General features: G+C 32.7%; 1 protein-coding gene across 12 annotated transcripts in view; it reads right to left on the minus strand.

Moving 5' to 3' along the window:
* The window catches only part of LOC146527863 (rho GTPase-activating protein 23-like), a 257,849-nt gene that overhangs the window by 120,259 nt on the left and 116,838 nt on the right, over positions 1–20,752 (minus strand). The window contains exon 1 of one of the 12 annotated variants that reach the window (XM_085204404.1): positions 13,998–14,364. The exons of the other annotated variants lie outside the window; for them this stretch is intronic. Coding sequence (XP_085060530.1) covers positions 13,998–14,024 — 27 coding nt within the window. The 5' untranslated portion in view covers positions 14,025–14,364. Of the gene's footprint in view, positions 1–13,997; positions 14,365–20,752 lie in introns of those variants that run through there. 12 annotated transcript variants of the gene reach the window in all.

A 20,752-nucleotide genomic window follows, 5' to 3' on the forward strand; every position in this document is an offset into this window, starting at 1 on the left:
TTGGACACGTGTGGGCACGTGACCGGCCTTTTGTACTGCGCTATCCCACTGCTATCGTATATACTCGCTGTAAATTTATATAGTAGATATAAAAAAAGGATTCATTTTAATGGAGTACATGTAAAGTTTTGTTTATAAAAAAAACTTTATACGAATATATTAAATTAAAATTTAATGCAGAATTTGCGTTTTATGGTGATTACAAAATCCATTAGTAGTCTTTTTCTATTAAAAAACTTACATATAAAACAAATCAATAATAAATTAAATAACTTAAAAAAAAAAATCAATACTCAAGCTCAAAACAAATACCCAACTAAATAACGTAAACGCTATAAATAATCTACGATAACACTACGATGACACGAGTGAAAGATCAGGGGATTCACACCAAATCCACAACGGATTCGATATGAAAAACGGCCGTTACCACGCTATAAATTTTGCTTTTCTTTGTACTAGTTTCTACAACCAATAAATTATTTCCATTATAACGGCAGGCAGTGCAACCCTTTATACTGGAATAATACTGTTTAATCTAAATATCAAGGGGTGATGTCGAGATCCTCAGTACGTGAGGGATAGCAAAAGTAATCTACCTTTAGTATTGCAAAACTCATAATAGAGCATTGTTAGTTGCAGTTTAAATTTTAATGAGCTACAAAGTTGCGCACAGATGCGCTTTAAGTGCAACAAAGACTAATGGCACTAATAATTCTGTAGGGCTTGTCTAGACCTATATAAACCTGTGGTGGTACCTGTACTATTTTCATTTATTATGTGTAATTAACGAATTTGTAGTTACTGACATTTGCGTACAATAATTTTCTTTTTATTGAAAAAATTAGCGTGAGCCGAAGCTTTCTGATGGTATTTCTAATGAGTATTATATTATATAGTACAACTTACAAGATATTCAAGCTATATTACTGGCGTTTAAGATAAATATATCTAACTCTAACGATAATTATAGGCGTCCAAGAAAAACCACCACCATAAATTTAATCTCTAAAATAATTTACAATAAGCCTGAATGGTGTATATACCACAACAAAGCAAAAAAAAAACATAAACCTGAACTAAACTCAAACAAAAAAAAAAAAATTAAAGTAACCTACCTACCATCAACAAGTACGTACCTGCTATAGAGACACATCATTCGGCATACAAAACGAACATGACAATTGACACATACTCGTGCACCGCTGTACGACGGAAACCGTGCGTGCGCGCAGGTGCAATTAACGCGAACCGCATTGTATCCTGTTGGGTACACCGAACAGAACAGGTAACAGTACCCATAACTGGGTACTATGGCTGGTGGAGACTAATTGTCGATTTTATTCTACTATTTTCTTTAAAAAAATGTTATACTTTTAATGTAAGAAGATGTTTTTTGTATATTTAAATAAAAGATAATTTGTTTCGAGTGTAAAGAGAAAGGAGCGAATGACCGAGTACCGTGTCACTAGGTTCATCGTTCATAACATAATATGGCTGAAGGTAATAAAAGTAAAACAAATGCAATTTAGATTGCGAAATCTGTTTTTAAAATAACTGAATATACAATTTATCGGTTGTACCTAGAGCAATGTGCACCACATGTGTATTCATACGTCAACACTATAAATGTATTTATTTTGTTTACAAAAATATAAGCAAAACAGATTATTTTACTTAAATGATAACAATGACATGCTCAACGGTCAAGATCATAAGCCCTTACTTTGTATGTCACACCACAAGTCATTCATGCAAGTTAATATATGATAACGATAAAGATATACAGAATTGCTTTTTTTTATCTACATGCATATTTGTACATAACATAAAGTTAATTAAGGTATATATATACAAAATAATATGTATCTTAAAGAATCGCGGCGTTGAGTTCCGCGACTCTTTAAGATACATATTATTTTGTGTGCGTGTGTGTATTGCGTGTACAACACGCAATGCCTCCAGAGTACGGCAGAATATGAGAAACGGAAGCTTTTAAGGGGAACGGAATGTTTCAACACTAGATTCCTAGATTGCCTTTACCTATCCTGTTATGTGCGGAATACAGCATGAAGCTAAAAAAAAAGAATATGTTAATCATAATATTATTTTAGCTCTCTGTATTTACACGAATGTCATACATAGATTAGATAAAAAAACATATGCAAAAATGATTAAACGTCTGTCTGCGTGATCTGAATGGGTGTTTTGTAAACAAAGTGCAGCTTATACAATAACTTCGGGGCAAAAGAAATAACAATGAAAGATGTGATTAAACTGTTTCAAAAAAATATTGTTATTCTAAATCATGTTGATGAAGAAAGAAACAAAATAATAATATTAATATTTATTGGAAAAATTATTTAAAAAAATAGTCCAAACTCTTCTCTATCTCTATTATATTCTATCAATATCTCTATTATAGAGATATATAGGAGATTGTAAAACTTCAAATACAACTTCTAAATATTTCATAACACTAAATACTTACAAATACTGTCAGGTAGTTGTATGTTTATTTGTTCGATCGTCCGCATTATTATCTGCGATGGCCACTTATTCAATTCTCTATGAATGCAGTTGACATGCGGGCCTCGAATGATACGGGAAGAATGATCGCAATCATGCCACTCCACCACTCGATTCAGGATTTATTATTCTATGTTATATTTAAACATTTGAAGTATTTATCTGTGCGCGGAAATATAAATCGTTGCTAACAGATCACCTATCGAGATAACTTAAAGACCAAGAAATTTATTGTGCAATCCATGAATTTATGTAGAAGCGAATTTATTTAGAAGCGCAATTTTAATACTAATTATTATTTTAAGTTAAAAATTGGTATAAAACTTATATAACTTGTGCTTAAGACAATACATATATGTACATTTGATGGACGCAAGGTCATTAAATGTTTGCAATTTGCAACTTTCAATCAAGCAATGTGTCTGCAGGCCCCCTATTTCACGAATTTGTTTTCGTTCCGTATACAATTTTAAGCTTTAAGCTGAGACCTTAAGATGTAAAATTAATTGTACTTTTATATTTGTAGTTGGTTAATAAATAAGTATTACCCCAACTTGAACGCAGACAGCCTTCAGGCAGTGACAAGTTCGGGTCAACCGAACCATGCTGTAACTATGCTGTAAACTATGCTGTCAATCGTGATACATTTTTTTAACTTTGAATTTCGTAGAAAGTAGCAATGTTTAGAAAAATGTCTCACGATTTTTAAAAACTTAAATTACATACAATATTTTTCTACTCATAATTGCTATTTAGTTATTAAATGTAATTAAGTCGGTCATTACTTTATTTCCCATAAACATTAGAAATATAGATACATTTAACATTTAAATTGTACACAAATAGTAGAGTAAATATATGTTTAATAGGTAAAAGTTTAGCATGAAGATCTAATATCTAGTAATTTTCAATTACATACCATTTACGGACATTACGCAACTATGTTGTTGTAGAAATCAATTCTGTGTGCGGAAATGTTATAATTTGCATTCAAATATAGCTGATGTCGCTAATGTCGGACAGAACCCTGATATTATAGAACTTGTTATTATTAGAATTAAATAGAACTAAAAATAATTTCATTTTGTCATGATTTCCTCTCTGAAACACAAATCTAACTTTATCTTCTTTTATTTCTTCTTTAATTTCAAGTTTTTTTTAATAGAAAAATATTTGAAACAGAGTTTCTAACATAAAAGTATAGCAGAAACCGTCGATATACTCGTACGTATGAAAGTGCCTTTATAAGTCACTCGTGTCGATGAACGCTTTCTACGTTAGATATAAGAAGCATCTGTGGCGGAGAACTCGTTTAAAGCGATCACCCCTAGTTATTTAGCAGTGGCTAGCTTCCGAGGATGGCCCGTTATGGCGCGGCGATAGTGGGTTAATTAATGAATAATGGATGTACTGCAATATTTCACTAGTTTCTCTGACTGTTCTCTGTACGGTCGACAGTGTACACCCATATATCAAAGAGGAAGCGTCAATTTGTAATTCAGATTGACGCTTAAGGAAACTTAACGTAGTTTGAACACACATGGAAACAGAGTAAGAAGAGATTCGGCAAAACAATTACTGTTAGAAATAAAAATGCCAAGTAGTTCCAACAACTCACTTTCGTTGTAATTGAAACGGAATGTCTACAAGAGATCTATTATAAGAAACCAGTCCACAAAATGGTTTTTCCAAGTTTTCCAGCACTTGAAGCATTCGGGAAAAAAGTTTAATGAGATTTTAATTAATTGCCACCAACCATTGAATTGATGTTTGTCGTTCTGAATCTGAAAGCTTACTGGTCTAACTGGCTGATTAAACGAGCGTTGCTGGAGCGTTAAGAAAATTAATTTGCTCTTTAACTACTGCTCGGTTATTTATTAGTTTTAGTAGATGATCTTGCGGAGAAGCAGCTTGCGACTTACGACACCTTTCGCTGCAACTGAGCTAATATGGTGATGGGTAGGCAGCTGTCGTTTTTTAATGATACCATAAAAGATTCCTCGCTTCACCTGTACCTACCAAGTTAGTTCTGTAAAATCGCATTTTCGCGATCCAACACGCAGCGGACATCTTATGTCGATAGTAAACAAAACTGGTAAGAAACAAGATCATGTTGTAAGATGACCATTTCATTTCATCATATATTTTTTACAATGCATTTATTTTATCTAGTGGTTATAGATAAACAGCATATAATAAAAGTTATATATTCCATGGGTAGGAATTCTTAATCCAAAACAGGGAACATTGCTAAATATACATAAACGTTATAAAACATCTTGTCCCATATTAAGTCAATTTTACGAATTATCTTGTAAAAATTTAATACACAAATTAAATTATGCTTTAGAAGTAATTTTTCTTTATTTGCTTATAGCATTACTTAATTCATCATTCTAATAAGCTATAATACATTATTATTTGAATTAGATATATTTTTTAGTTATAGTACCAAATCCTTGTATCAAAGGCAAAATCTTAATTCTTTTCTAAAAGCTCTGTAAAAACTTTCTCGGTCTGGTCGTCAAAGCTTGTATATAACGAGTGGAATAATGGATACAGCTCCAATAAAATTTTAGGGCTCTAAAATAGACAATAAAGGACACAAGGCTATATATATTTAAAGATACCAATGTAATGTAATAGGAAACCTTTTACACGGAAAGTTTATTGCTTAAAAGTGTTCAATACATTTAAGTGGTACTGGAAATGTCCAATATAAAGACACATCTTTTACTTTCACAGAAATGCTTTACTGTTTTATGTTTTCCGTGGTTTTATCTAATGTTCTATAGAATATAGTGCGCCAGCCCTTCTAAGAAATGATTTGATGAGTGTAACACACATTCCTAAGTTATGGGGCTGATGTGGCTCGTTACTTTAAAGTATAGGGATAACTTTATGATTATTCACCGTTAAGCTAGCAACAAATATTTAAGTTATTACTACTTACGCGATATACGTTCAAAATACATGCATCCTCATCTAGCTTCATAAATTATAACTTTGTTTTAAGAAAAAATATTGGAAATATTTAACTGTAAGTCAATTTACTAAAATAATAATTAGCATTTAAAGCGCAGAAAGATAAAAACTTCAATAAAACTACAACGAAAGATGTGGTAGCCATAAAATTTAAATTCTATTTAAATATAAGGCATCTGCAGGTCCTTTTAAGGTTATACGTCTTTTCTTTTGGGAGTCATCTTCGTCAGGCCGCATTCCGTGTGCCCTTCGCCAATTACAAAGAATGGATATGCCGAATGGTTTTTTACCCCGTGTCAACCGTTACTCGATAACTTCGACAGTCGCCAAGAACTCGTTCCTTTCGCCATGTATGGAATTACATGTTCCAATTTTCTAGCCTCACCGCACATTTTCCTTTTTTTTCGGTTTGACACAATTCAATGAAAATATTGGTGTCAATGCAACAATAAAATTTAACGTTCATTTATTCATAAGAGATTCTCGTAGTTTGTAAAGTCGTGTGAATTGTCGCCTTCAACGACCAAGTTTACCGATAATCGACCTCTTAACCAATATTTGTGAACGTAAAAATTTCGAACAAAACAAATAAGAGGTGATTTGCAGAAGATAAAAAAACATTTAATTGAAATACGTATATTGTGTTTTAAAAATCCCCGAGTTTTTTTTTGCGCACAGAAACCCAGTAAAGAAGTAGTGAAACCAATTCGTCGACTAATTATATCGATTTGTTGAACACGAACGGTCACATGAACCGGTCAGCTTAGATTTCACGATATATTTTTGGTTGCCTGACATGAATAATTAACATAATACCGACTTTCGGTAGAATGAACGCATTGTTCATCCACATCTGATGACCTGATGACACCGATTTAACATCCTTGTCCGGAATATAAAAACACTGACAAACATTAATTAATATATTTGTTGTTCAATGAATAATTGATATAATGTAAGAAAAAACTTATTTATTTCTACGAATGCAGCCAGAAGTTTATGAATAATAATGGTGACAGAGTGTAGCAAGGTTACGAAAATATATGTAGAATTTACAAGCAGTTCATGGGAACTAATAATAAACATTAACAATGAGTGTAACCGTTTGATGTGTGCGAGCGCGTCATGGCCCGGGCCTCCACTCGTAAAACTAATTTCGGCACTGGTAATTGTACAGCCGACTGCACTCGCGGATTAAGCAATAGCAGGAAATAAATGGACTAAAATAAGGCAAGCATGTGTGGGATATGAATGATTGACAAGCATTGTTGGAGTTAAAACATTGTATAGAATATTTGGCTTTTTATAGTCTTAAACGTTTAATTCAACATTACCTATGTTGTATAATACCTACCATGGATGTATCCAAAGATATACTCCCGGCAGGGGCCTGGTCCAATGGTTAACAGGGTTTAAATGTTATTCAATATTCAATTTCTATATTATATGCATATTTAGATTGTTTTTTTTAATAATAAAAAAACAAATAACTAATATATAATTTAGGCGCCATTTATATTTTTAAATGAACATTAAGATTAGAAAAACGACATGCTTTCGATCTGTGCAGCAAATGAAAAAAATCCAAATCTCGTTTGTATTAGCAAAAGTAAACCGCAAAAAATATAGCAAAGTCCGTGTGCTTTCACCTCAGTCGCCAGAAATCGTTTGTCCCGAGACTTCTGATAGAGATTAAGCGATTTAGCGCCGTCTGTGATATTTAAACTAATGTAAAATCCACTTTAAACTTGCGACTTAAGCTTCAATATAAAAGTGGAGCACACATTGGCATCCGTGATATCCTGGCGCAAGGCCAACAGGCAATTGAATGAGTGACGATTTGAAATGGCTAAAAAATCCAGGGGTAGACAGACGGTCATGTACATTCTATTTTGGGGAGGTTAAACTTTAAAGTTTCTCTGAGTCAGAACTGATTCGCCACTCGAGATGAAAGCCCATTGAAAAATCCAGAGGAAGTGCGTATTTGCTTATATACTGTTATTGCGTCTCTATTATTGATTTCTTTCAATTTTTTTTGGGTATTAATTATTTTACATCGTATTTTTTGAGTTGTATTTATTATCAAATATAAAAATATTTTGAAAGTGATAAAATTATTAGGTTTTGTTTCTTTGAATTTCATGAATAGTTTAAAACTCTACCCATACAAATAACTCATAAGTACATTAATCAATCTTTTCCGTTTCCGGTTGTCATACAGTTAACATCGTCACTGAGTGCTTATACTAAATAAATCATAAAAACATTACTAATATCGTTTATAGTGCCAAAATATCCGCGATCTACAAAAGTGAATACACAGGCATACGTTGATTGTACAGTGGACGCCAGCGATTTCGTAAATAAATCATAATAATTAAATCACGATTTGATTTGACATTATTAACTGCTTGCGAGGCCAGCTGGGTAAATAAACAAAACTACCTTATAAATGAGACAGATCTGCTGTCAAGTACGTCAGAAGTCAAACCATAAACAATAACTACATTACGGAAAGCAAAAAGGGTGACCATATATATAAAATTAAAAAAATAAATAAAAAAATTGCAAAAAAATATATATACAGTACTAAAAATAAAACATAATAATAAATATATATATATATATATAAATATCTATTTATTATACTTAAATATATAAAAAATATATATATAAAAAAGAAACAAGATAATTCATAACAATTATGGACCACCAAACGACACTGCTACTGACTGAACTCAAAGCACATTTGGCGATCGAAACAAGAAAGGCAATTGAAGAAATAACAGAATCAGTGACCAAGAAAATCTCAGAAAACATAAACAGCACGCTCTCGGCAGTTTTGCAAGAAAATGAACACTTAAAAAATGAAATTGAGGAAATGAAAACTAAGATTCAGCTTCTGGAAGAGAACAAGAAAAAGAACAATCTCATATTTTTTGAAGTGCCCGAAACAGAACAGAGGGGGTGTCTTACACAATATATACAAACTATTATAGAAAAAGAAACTAATATATCCATCCAGACAAATGAAATTAATAATTGCTATCGATTAGGAGTAAAGGGGAAAAAGAACCGTCCTATCCTGGTCAGCTTTACCTCTACTTGGAAGAGGAATATGATTCTAAGAAGCAAAATTAATTCTAATATAAGGATCAAAGAGGACTTTTCTAAAGCAGTTATGGAAAAGAGGAGAGAACTTCTACCACAGCTCCTTCAAGAACGAGAAAAAGGCAAGACTGCTTACCTAAAGAAAGACAAACTGATAATCAAGGAACGTAACGAAGGAAAGAATGCAAAAAGAACAAGAGAACAGACAGAATCTCCTGAAAATTCAGAAAATCAGCTGACGATTTCGGCTCCAAAAAAAGTTAATAAATCAAACATGTATAACTTTGTAACAAGAGGCAGGTCGTCGTCACTGTCGGAGACAAAAAACTAATACGCCCCGGAAACTGGAAAAAGAAAAAACAAAAACAAACTTTCACTACAAAAAACTACAATAACGTCCCAAGCCGGCCAGTCACCGTGGGACAAGAAGACTACTACCTTCCAAATCACCCACCTACTACAAACTGTGTAAAAAATAAAAAACCATCTTTCTACATATCCACATACAACGTACTTTCGCTGAGAACCGAGGAAAGCTTAGAAGAACTAAAAATAGCACTACAGAACGTCAAATGGAATATTATTGGTCTCAGTGAAGTGCGTAGATTTGGAGAAAGCATTGAGGAACACGACGAATTTATTTTTTATTATTTTGGCGAAACACCCGGTAAGCATGGAGTAGGATTTCTAATCAAAAAAGAAGTAAAAGAAAACATCGAAGAGATTATTGGCGTATCGGAGCGAGTTGCTATACTGAACCTGTCATTAGGAAACCAGAAATGGTCTATAGTACAAATTTATTCTCCTACTGAACAATCAAGTAACTCCGAAATAGATCTGTTTTATTTTAAACTCAATACCGCTCTGAAAGAACATGCACATAAGAAAATAATATTATTAGGAGATTTTAATGCGCAAATTGGAGAAAGAAGGCAAGGCGAAGAATCAGTACTAGGATCCTTTTGCTACGGGAAAAGAACCAGAAATGGCGAAAAGCTACTAGAACTAGCATATGAGAATAATTTTAAGGTGCTTAATACATTATTCAAAAGCCGCAAAAATAGTAGATGGACGTGGAGTTCTCCCGGTGACCTGTACAGAAATGAAATCGATTATATATTAACGAACGCTAACACCTCTTTCCAAGATTGCAGAGTAGTCAAAAATATTAATTTTAACAGTAACCACAGAATGGTTAGAGCAAAACTGACAGTTGAACACTCTAAAAAAACCAGACCATTTAAAATTAAACCAGTAAATACTAACCAAGTCATTCTAACAGAAGAATTTAACTCCAAGCTGAAAAAATTTATTGAAGAGACGAAAGAATTCGGAATACAAGATAAGTACGATGCACTGGTACATATAATTACTTTATCTACCAAAATAAAAGAAACCAGCAGAAATAGCAAACTGTCGGATCATACTAAATGGCTACTAGAGAAAAGAGCGAAGCTACTAACTGACGTTAAGACAAAACAAGTAAGGACAGAAATAAGTTCCACAAGCAAATTAATAAAAGAGAGTTTAAGACAAGATCGGAAAGCATACAGGTTAAGAACTTTTGAAACACAAATAGCTAAAACAGGAGGAATCAAGAAAGCCATACGCAATCTAACGGAAAAAAGAGAATGGATACCTACAATAAAGAATAATATAGGAAAACGCATGACAAGAAGACCAGATATATTAGCTTCAGCCACGGAATTCTACCGCAATCTATTCTCCAAAGCCAACGTTAATGAACAGACGGACATTACAGGAACAGATGCCGTACCAGAAATTTTGCCAAGAGAAATCGAAATAGCAATAGCAACCCAAAAGAAAGACAAATCTTCTGGACCAGACTATATCTACAACGAGTTCTTAATTACGAATAAAGAATCATTAGTACCAATATTTATGAATCTATTTAATGATATAATTAAAAATGAAATGATTCCAAACCAATGGCTAACATCCACAATAACATTAATACACAAAAAGGGCGACAGGTCAGATATTGGCAATTACAGACCAATCTGCCTCATGTCTAATATATATAAGGTATTCGCTAAAGTGTTACTCAACCGTATATCCAAAAACCTCGACGAGAACCAACCTAGAGAGCAGGCAGGATTCAGAAGCGGATACTCTACACTAGACCACATACATGTCGTCAAACAAATCATTGAAAGAAGCAAAGAATACTGTACACCATTTTACTTCTGTTTTGTGGACTATTGCAAGGCGTTCGATTCTCTCGAACACGAAAAAATTTGGCTAGCCCTTATAAACCAGGGAATTGAGAGGAAGTATATTAGGATAATAAAAACCATTTACAACAACAGCCGTGCCAAAGTAAAACTAGAAAGGGAGGGGAAAGAAATTAGAATAGAAAGAGGCGTACGTCAGGGCGACCCTCTATCTCCGAAACTTTTCACAGCTGTTCTAGAAGAAGTTTTTCGCGCTTTAGATTGGGAAGACTATGGGCTGAACATCAATGGAACAAACTTAACTCATTTAAGGTTTGCCGACGACCTGATAATATTTTCTTCCACACAAGCTGAACTAAAAAAGATGATTGAAGACTTAGACAAAGAAAGTAGGAAAGTAGGTTTGACAATGAACACCCTGAAAACAAAAGCTATGACGAACAGTGTCAAAGAACCAATTGTAATAAACAACAAACCCATTGAATATGTTCAGGAATACACGTACCTTGGCCAAGTAATCTCGCCCATTGACCAAACCACTAAAGAACTAAAAACAAGAATCGGCAATTCATGGAAAAGATACTGGTCACTCAAGGAAATAATGAAAAATAAAGAAATCAGCATTCATATAAAAACTAAACTCTTTAAAACTTGCATCCTCCCGGTACTATTTTATGGATGCCAAACCTGGGCCCCTACGAAGGAACACTATAGAAAATTGGAAGTCTGCCAGAGGTCAATGGAAAGGAGTATGCTTAACATAAAAACCGCCGACCGAGTAACAAATATCTCAATAAGGAATAAAACGAAATTGGAGAATGTTACTTACCTTATTAGAAGACATAAATGGAGATGGACCGGCCACACTATGCGTGGAGCCGAAAAATGGAGCAAAGCAATGAACGAGTGGTATCCTAGGAACCAGAAGAGGAAACGCGGTAGACAGTTTAAAAGATGGGAGGACGAAATAAAAGCCACTGCGGGTCCATTATGGTCTAAAACCGCCAAGGACAGAAAAGAATGGAAAAAAATGGAAGAGGCCTTTGTCAAATTAGGGCAAACAGATTAATCTACCCGAGCAATAAATAAATGTAAAAGTAAATGTATCTTTGATGTGAACTTGTAATGTAAGTTTAATCTGAATAAAGGCTTTTATTATTATTATTATTATTATTACATTAATCAAAAAAAAAAACAATATATACAGCGAAAATTTCTTACTAAACATCACTTCAAAAATGTATTAAACAAAAATAATTTGACTAAGCAACTGTATATTTTAGTTCGGCCATGAAACGCCTTGTCGTCGTGGTGACGTGACGTGACAATACTGATAAATGATAATATTGGTCGCAGTGTAGTCCATTAGACATTATCTATTTCTATTAAGACTCCTATGTAAGTAATGTGAGTTTTCATTCTATGTTGGCAAAATCATATGTTAATACGTAACATTTGACGTATATTGCTTTTGGACAAGTGGCAGGGTCTGCTACTGTATGAGTAATCGACTCGGTCCAGAAATGATCTCATCTAATTTTTTGTGGCACTTGTAAGAGTTTAGCATTTGCTTAGTTTAGAGCCCTTATTGATAAATATTTATATAACCAGTCCATACAACAAAATTTTTATACAATTTCATATCGGTAAGTATATCTCTTCTTTTTTCTTTTAGCTTCACATTGTATCCCACACATATTAGAATATTACGACACTTTGTTCCCATTAAGACACTTCCATTCCCAACTTTCCGTCGCATTCTTAAGGTATTGCCTTTTATTCCGCATTTTTTAGTAATGAATTATCTTAGAAGCTTTTCTAAGAGTTCATATCCATTAAAAATATTAATAAAATTGCAATATGTATTACCTAGTACATAGTAGGTTAATGTGTAACTAACCTTGTGAACGAACTCGCACAACAGCCCAATTCATCAAATTACTGCTATTATAGTATTACAAATAACTAGTTAAAGCATAAGAAAGTACGTATTTCTTGATTATATACCTATATAATTTTTTATTGTTATTTATATAGATAAGATGCTTTAGAGATTAGAATCTCTAATTATATTCTTTTTTTTTCTCTAAAAGCTTGATAACACTTTCAATTCAAAACGTATTTCATAAATTCTAAAAAAAATACATACATATACCTATATATAATTATACAATTTCCTATCAATAATATTCATACAATTTATAAATGATGATGAAAATATTCAATTATCGAAATAACTCCAACAATCATTTAAAATATTAATAGTATTATTTTAATTCGAAAAATTCATTCATGTTTTCAAATAAGAAATTTCTTAGGAAAACCAAACAATGAAACTAAAATTAAATGACGCATTATTTTATGGTGTAATCAAAAATAAAATAGAGTTAATAATAAAAACATTATGTCAAGGACGATTCTTATAAAAGCAAGTCCTGTTAAATATACTAGTAATTTCGTAGTATATAATTGATAAAGTTCTATAGCCTTGTATAATATAGTAATTCGTAATGTGAATAGCGATAACGTGTTCAGTCTCACGCTCTGACCTTCTTCTCTATTAAATTGTTTACAAAAAGCTCATTTGTATTTTTTATACGAACAATACGAAAGAGTTCACGGTGCTATTTGATAACTTATAATAATAGGAAAATTTTATTGGACTATTTCAATCGTTATGTTATTTTTTCTGTTGAATTCTTGTTAAAATGAGGATGACTTAAGCATAATATATAATAATAAACTATACATTTAATAAAGAAAAAACAAAACTAACCACAAATACCTGTTTAATATTGAAGATATTTGATATTTTTGTAATGTAGCGAACGAATGTGATTTCTTAAACATTAGTTGGACAGGTGTAACATAAATTAGTAAACTATTTGAATATTATAAAGTAAATGATACTATGCAACGTTAATGATATACAAAAAATAATAAAATGATTACCAACTATGAATTTTCAGTAAACATTTAACTTCAATATTTTTGTCATTGATAAGCTGGCCGTGGTCGATCATAACAGGAATAAGCCGACGTACGAACTACGACGGCCGGAACTGAACGATAAGGCAACATTGTTTAAGATAAGGTAACGGTGACTGATTGCATATATTGGTAATAAAAATAAATTTTGCACTGAGGGCGACATTTTGCGACATTCACCATGCTCACCTTAGAAATATCAGTATTGGCGTGCATCCAACTCTTGTACTGACGCCCTAGTCACCGCCAAACTTCAGTACAAAATTACAGTTAGTATCCCAGAGCACTATATTCGATACACCACAAAAGCAAACACGACGTCGATTAAATTTCGAATTGGCGAAACAACGCTAGAACTGTCAAGTTCTTTCACATCACGTTAAATATTTGTTGTGTCACAGGTGTGTAAGCGTCGTAAACAAGAGTGGCGCTCGTCGCCGGCGACACGTGCACTGCCGACAGAAAACCGCGAATAACAGTCTGTGAGGAACGCGAGCGTGAGTGCCCCTTCTACTGGCGACGACCGCTGCACGCTCGCGGCACGGCGAAACTGACGGACGAGCGGACGCCGTACAGCGCCGACGCGACGCACTGCCGCATCTTCGCAACCCCTCGTTCCCATCCCCGCATCATACTCCTGAGTCCCAGAACGCAATGGGTTTTAACGCAAAAAAACGAGGACACACCGCATTTCTGGCACAGCACGTCCAAGACGAGGAATCCAACTAGTTTTTCACATAACCGAGTAATTATTCACGCCTTGTAAGGTAATGAATTAAAGTACATGCACAAGTAGTAATAGTCTGGCATCTCGAATTCTCGTGAGAATGCTTATGAGAGATGATAGAAATGATAATAGTCATATAGACCAAGTAGGGCGTTACAAGAGTACGGGTTTGACAAATGAGGCATTTAAGTCTGAGAATTATAATTATGGAAGGAAATAATGATTATTCCAATGAGGATAAATAACCAAATGTTTCAACGAGTTTAAAGCAATACATGTATATCGAATTATCCATCTGAGTAGGAAAGTGTGCCACATCCTGAAGGTTAATAGCGGATGACGAGAGCCGCTAGGCGTCAGGATCACGTAGGAGCAACGGTACAGTTGATATGCACTACGCTCATTTGAATAATCACACCAGACTTAACTATCAATTTACTTTTAATGTTATGTTTGATGATACAAAACCATTGTAAGTGAAGTTTCTTTGTTTGCATTGCTTAATATTTATAAGCAAATTTTTAGATCAATACTTTTAGTAAGTGCAAGTAAATAAGAGAGTTTTTGATATTAATTTCCTTCATTCCCTTAAAAAATATTTGAAAATTGCTTCAGCAAAGTTTTGCTGTTACCTTTTTAATTATAAAATCATCTACATTTTCTATTCAGAAAAAAATAAAAGCCTTGATGCTATGTCACTGGCAACGAATAAATGCCTTTGAAAAGTGACATTTGCTATTCAGAATTCTACAAAAGAATAAATAATGCAGATTCATAAAAAATAGGTCAGACTTTTATGGAGAGTCTTCGCTGAATGATGATAAAATTATTTTGAAATATGTTCTGATATAATATATAGGAACTAATTCGAAATCTCGGAAAGAAAACAAATAACAAGTACAATATCTAAAAATCTAAAAATGCATTGTCGAAAGTGAAAACAAGCTACTTCTGAAATGTTTGTCTATAATTTGTTTGATTAATTACGGCGAGACGTCCAAATGACCTGGTCTTCTGAATTCCCCACTAATTGTATCAGATGCCTGGCATCTAGAATGCAACGTTTTATCATCCATCTGGCAAGTCAACTGTGGCGCATTCTTTCTAGTAATGGCCGAGTAACGAATCGCGTTTCGTTTCTTATAGCTCTTATAAAAAAACGTCAGTAGCTCGTTAAACGGCTAGATTGATATTGATTATGATTTATGTGACGATAGAATAAAATATTCATTAAAAACAAGTTTTTGTGTAGCATATTAAATTACAATAACATAATTTATTCGTTAAATGTATGTTTAAAAAAACATAATTAATAAATTATATGATTTTTTCAGTTTGTCTACGTATTAATAGCGAGTTGGTATTGCAACTAAATATTCGCTAAGCCAACGGTATGTATTTAAAAGACGACATTATCAAATGTCGACAGGTGATAAATATAATTTTATAATTGAAATAAGATTTTAATGTTATTTAAGCTTTATGTTACACGCTACGATAGACAAATAAAATAAAAAAGCGTAAGATTTTACTCTATTTGAGTCGAAGCCAAGGCAAGCAAGCACTGTATTGAGTTTGTTGAAATAAATAATAGTATATCGATAAACTTGCAATTTCAATGTATATCGTTTAGGGCAAATAAAATAAAAGAAAATCTTGATATATATTTAAAACGTAAGCATAAATACATTCAACAAATAATCTAAGATAAACTGTATTTTATGTTAATTTATGTATGTAAATTACAAATAATAAAATTTCAATATAACCTACTCGTATTTTTGCCAATTGGCGGTCCGAGGGCAATATTGCATTTAAACACTTTCTCTTTCCTATTGTAGTATCGGAGGTGTCGAGCGATTTATCGGCGACCACGTATCAATAGACAACTACATGGCGGGAATCGAACCCTCGGACCTAGGTGTGAGAGAAAACAAATTTCTCTACGGCAAAAGATTCGTTGCCATAGAAAGGAATAATTTATTACACTCGTATCAGAAATCCAATCTTATAACAGAATAACTTGAAAGTACGAAGGATAAACAACAACTGTTTAGTTGTATAGTTTCTTTAAATATTAATATGAAATAGTATTTGATTGTTGCAAGAATTATACTTAATTATTTAATTTAAGTATTTGCTAAATGTGCCGGAAGAATCATAATCTACACTAATATATAAATCATTAAACATTTTAACTGACGAAAAAAACCTAGGGGAGGACTGGGTACGGTTGTAACAGTATTCTCTTACTCGTAATTGCATGCAGTACATGTACTGTAGTTGTAAGCAACGATCTAAGACGCTGAGAAAGAAGTAATCGCTAAAAAATATATTAGAAAAGGCTCCCATAAAGCAGACACGATTTTTTCCGTTATTATTGATAATGGTACGGAACGACGACGAAGATCTGCGCGAGTCCGATTCGCACTTGGCCGGTTTTCGTTACTAATCACGTAAATAATGAAATCATACCGTATGGAAACTAATATAAAAGAGGATAACATAACGTACATTTTCTTAAGTATTGAAAATATTAATAAAGTTCTTTACCTAGTAGGTACGTCACCCTTATAATAGGCGATGACGTTGTACTAAAACAAGGATATTGTGACCGAGTTTCAAGTACATGAACAAGTAAAAATTATAGAAAACAATAACTTTTTGCAGGAAATAGATAAAAAATACATTTTAGTTAGGTATATATTGCAGGTGTACCCATTCCCACACATATGTTTTATTTGCGTTTCATTTTTGTCCTTCATAATAATTGTTTTAGTAGTAAGCAGAGCGAACTAAGTATTAAGATTTTACTTTTTTTCAGTTTTATGTCAGAATTTTAGAACTGTATGTGGGATTCAAACTTGTATAACGTTTGCAACTAGACTCGATGTTTTAACAATAAGTACTAAAAAACTCTAAGCCAGTTATATCTTATAGAGGAACAATCACTATAAACCCATTAAAATAAGTAAACAAAACTGAATGAAAGGACAACTTACGACCAGACTAATATAAATATTATGCTAATCCTTATAATCTTGTCACAACATATCACGAGTAAGCATGATTAATTATAATTTAAATACGATATAGATATGAAATTTAAAATCGCCACACCCAGAAACATGTCAGTAAAGTTTACTTATATTTATTTATTCTTATTTATAAATATTTTAGTCTGTACGCAAATCAGAGGGCGACGTAGCGTAGTGGAAGCATCTGAGTGCAAACGAGACCGATTTTAAGTTCAACCTAAACTCGATTATACTTTTATTAAATTTTTTTTAAAGCATAAAGTTTTGCCACTAAACACGCAATGAGACATTGCGGATGACAATGAGTTTATTCAGCGGAAAGTGCTAAACAGAGTTTTAATATAAGGCAATATTTGCCTCCTCCATGTATTTGCTTTAAAAATAGAACTTAATGTTTATTTTTTATTTTTTTTAATTTAAAGTGACTAGAGATAAATACTAATAGTAGAGTAGAGTAAATAGAGATAAATACTAATAGTAGAGACTCGATATTTTATATTTCTTTCTTTCCGTATTGTTGCGTGTTGAGTGGCGGAATTCTACACTGTTCTTTGCCTCACTATCAGAGCGAAGAAATGTTATAAATATTATTTTTTCTTTTCCCGAAATGGGAATCGAACCCACAACCGCAATTACAGTCGCACGCTTGTTACCCTGCGCCAAATCAGTATCATTCCTCATGCGGTGCTGCATCTTTAATAACAATATTCTGTCATTAACGAATCTAATACGCAGTTGTCTTACTAAGTACATATTAGCTCATATGTATATGAGAGGTGTACTGTAAGAGGTGTTTTTTTCCAAATGCCTTTTCGAATTATATGGACAAGTTTTGAAATCAACAAATTAGATTTATTTCATTTATTAATCATTGACATCAACAATAATATATAATTTCAAATATATTAACATAATTAGTGCAGACATGAACACGTGAAAAATAATAAACATATGTCGTATAGATAGATATAAACATATTTGTTATGTACCTATATATAATTTTGCTATTAAATACCCAAAAGGCAATGTTTCAAATTAGGACGGAAAGTGAAGAACACAGTGTCTTGTCACTAGGACACTATAATTGACACCATTTTTTTTAAATAAATCAAATATATAAATAGTGCAATAGTCCAAGCTACAGCTTTCAGACTTTCTACAACCACATTTGGAGTTTAGGTCACATTGCATAACACCCATGTACCTATACCCATTTATGCATCCGATGCAACGGAAATAGCATATCACGTATACCGATAATTCAACCAATTAATAGGGAGCAAGTATCGGCCGGTAAACGATCGAGGAAACATTTCAACGCTTAATTGATATTTGCATAGACACTTGTCGGTGGGAAGCGAACACGGAAGCTCGTTGCATCTGTGACCTTATAAAACGGCACGTAGATTAAGCAATTAATTTATGGTGGTATCAGCTCAATTTATGTTTGCTGTTTTATCTTGGCTGTGTAAATTATTATTGTATACATGGTGTTCCTTAGTAATGCCTAAGTCTTGTCTAACAGTGCATATTTTACGCTGTATAGTTCACGCTGTATCCCGCACATAGCAAGATAGGCGGAGGCTTTGCGTGTTGACATACATAATGCATCTATTAGGGTTCCGTGTTTTAAAATTCCGCTACAGAACCTCAAGAACTCTGTGAAAGCTTATATAACGTCTAGATTATATGATACGAGAATAGCTTGATGAAAGCATGATAAAAATTAGCCTATGATCTTCGCGTTGTTATCAAGCTACGTGTTTTCAATTCCATTATGATTGGTAGACGCGGTGTGTCGTAAGGTTACAGGCGAACTTTCTTTTGTAATAATACATGTTAGTTGTTACACTATTAAATATTTGCGTAAATATAAAATTCAGTTATTTACTGTGTTTTTATATCAAACCTAACGTTGTAATTCTACCTTTATATTGTTTACTGATATTGCCGAAATTTAAATGCCCATACTAAATTACTAATACTTTTCGATAATTAATTATAATTAAATTACTAAATATACCATGCATGCATATGAATAAGTACACATTACATTTTACATTAAAAATAATTAAAAAAATATTTCATAATTAAATGTTGTCTCAAAAGTGTAAAACCACTCCATTCAAATCGAATGCGAAAGCAGAGTTATTAAATAAAGTGCTGAGAGGATGTTTCACTCCCAACGGTTGTTTATTTGTAATTTCATTTGGGAAATAGCATCGTGAATGAAACCTATTTTTATGTTGAAGATAAATTTTGTTACTGTACTTCTTTAATTTAATGCCATTGTCTCGCATCGCTAGAATGTGTAAACGCGACGGTTGTGGATTCGATTCCCACTCGGGATAATATTTATATTTTAATTATTTTTATTTTCCCGCTCTGGGATAGGCAGCACGGTGTTAATTCCGCTTCTTAAGACGCAATATCTAGAAAATTTTGAGGAAATTGGGGAATGAAGTGTCACTAGGAACACTCGGTCACTGTCACTAGGACCTTCCCTGCTATGCAGAAAAAAGCGCGAAGTTTTGCTCTTTTCATATGTTAGAGCAAAATGTTCATATTTCTAAAACGTTGGTATAGCTGGTATGGCGCTAGCATTTGCATTTATCTAAATACGTTTCTGTGAACACATCCGACATGTTAAGGAAGTAACTTCAAGCTGAAATTCTAAGTTCAAGGTAAAATATTGCGGAAATAAATTCCGGCAAAGGATAACATATTTTCATATATGTTTAAACATTAAAGTATTAAATTGATAGACAATATAAATTAAAATTCAATTGTAAATAAAAAAATCTCACATCTTGATTTTTGTTTGCAATCAGAGTTATCATTCGATCAATAGGAAGCAATTCAATTATTGATTTGTTCTAATGAACTTTTGAATGCCTATTAATATATAAGTGTTTTTTCAACGTTATGATATTGGGTGATCCGCGATTGTAATTTAGTAGTAAAAAATACTAATCGATAGTAGTTATAAGATATTAAGCTGGACATTGTGGAGAACGTGTCATTAAAAGTAAAAACCTCTTTTGAATACATGTAGCTTGTAGGCTAGCAACACTTATTGTACCTACTATAGAAAAGTACTATTGTTTTGTATATTTACACACTATAAATAATAAATATAATAAGAGGTCAAACACTTTGGTATGAAGTCAAACATATAA

This window comes from Heliconius melpomene, chromosome 20 (genome assembly GCF_056956725.1).
Source record: "Heliconius melpomene rosina isolate 202511_hmr_F chromosome 20, ASM5695672v1, whole genome shotgun sequence".
NCBI classification, from domain to species: domain Eukaryota; kingdom Metazoa; phylum Arthropoda; class Insecta; order Lepidoptera; family Nymphalidae; genus Heliconius; species Heliconius melpomene.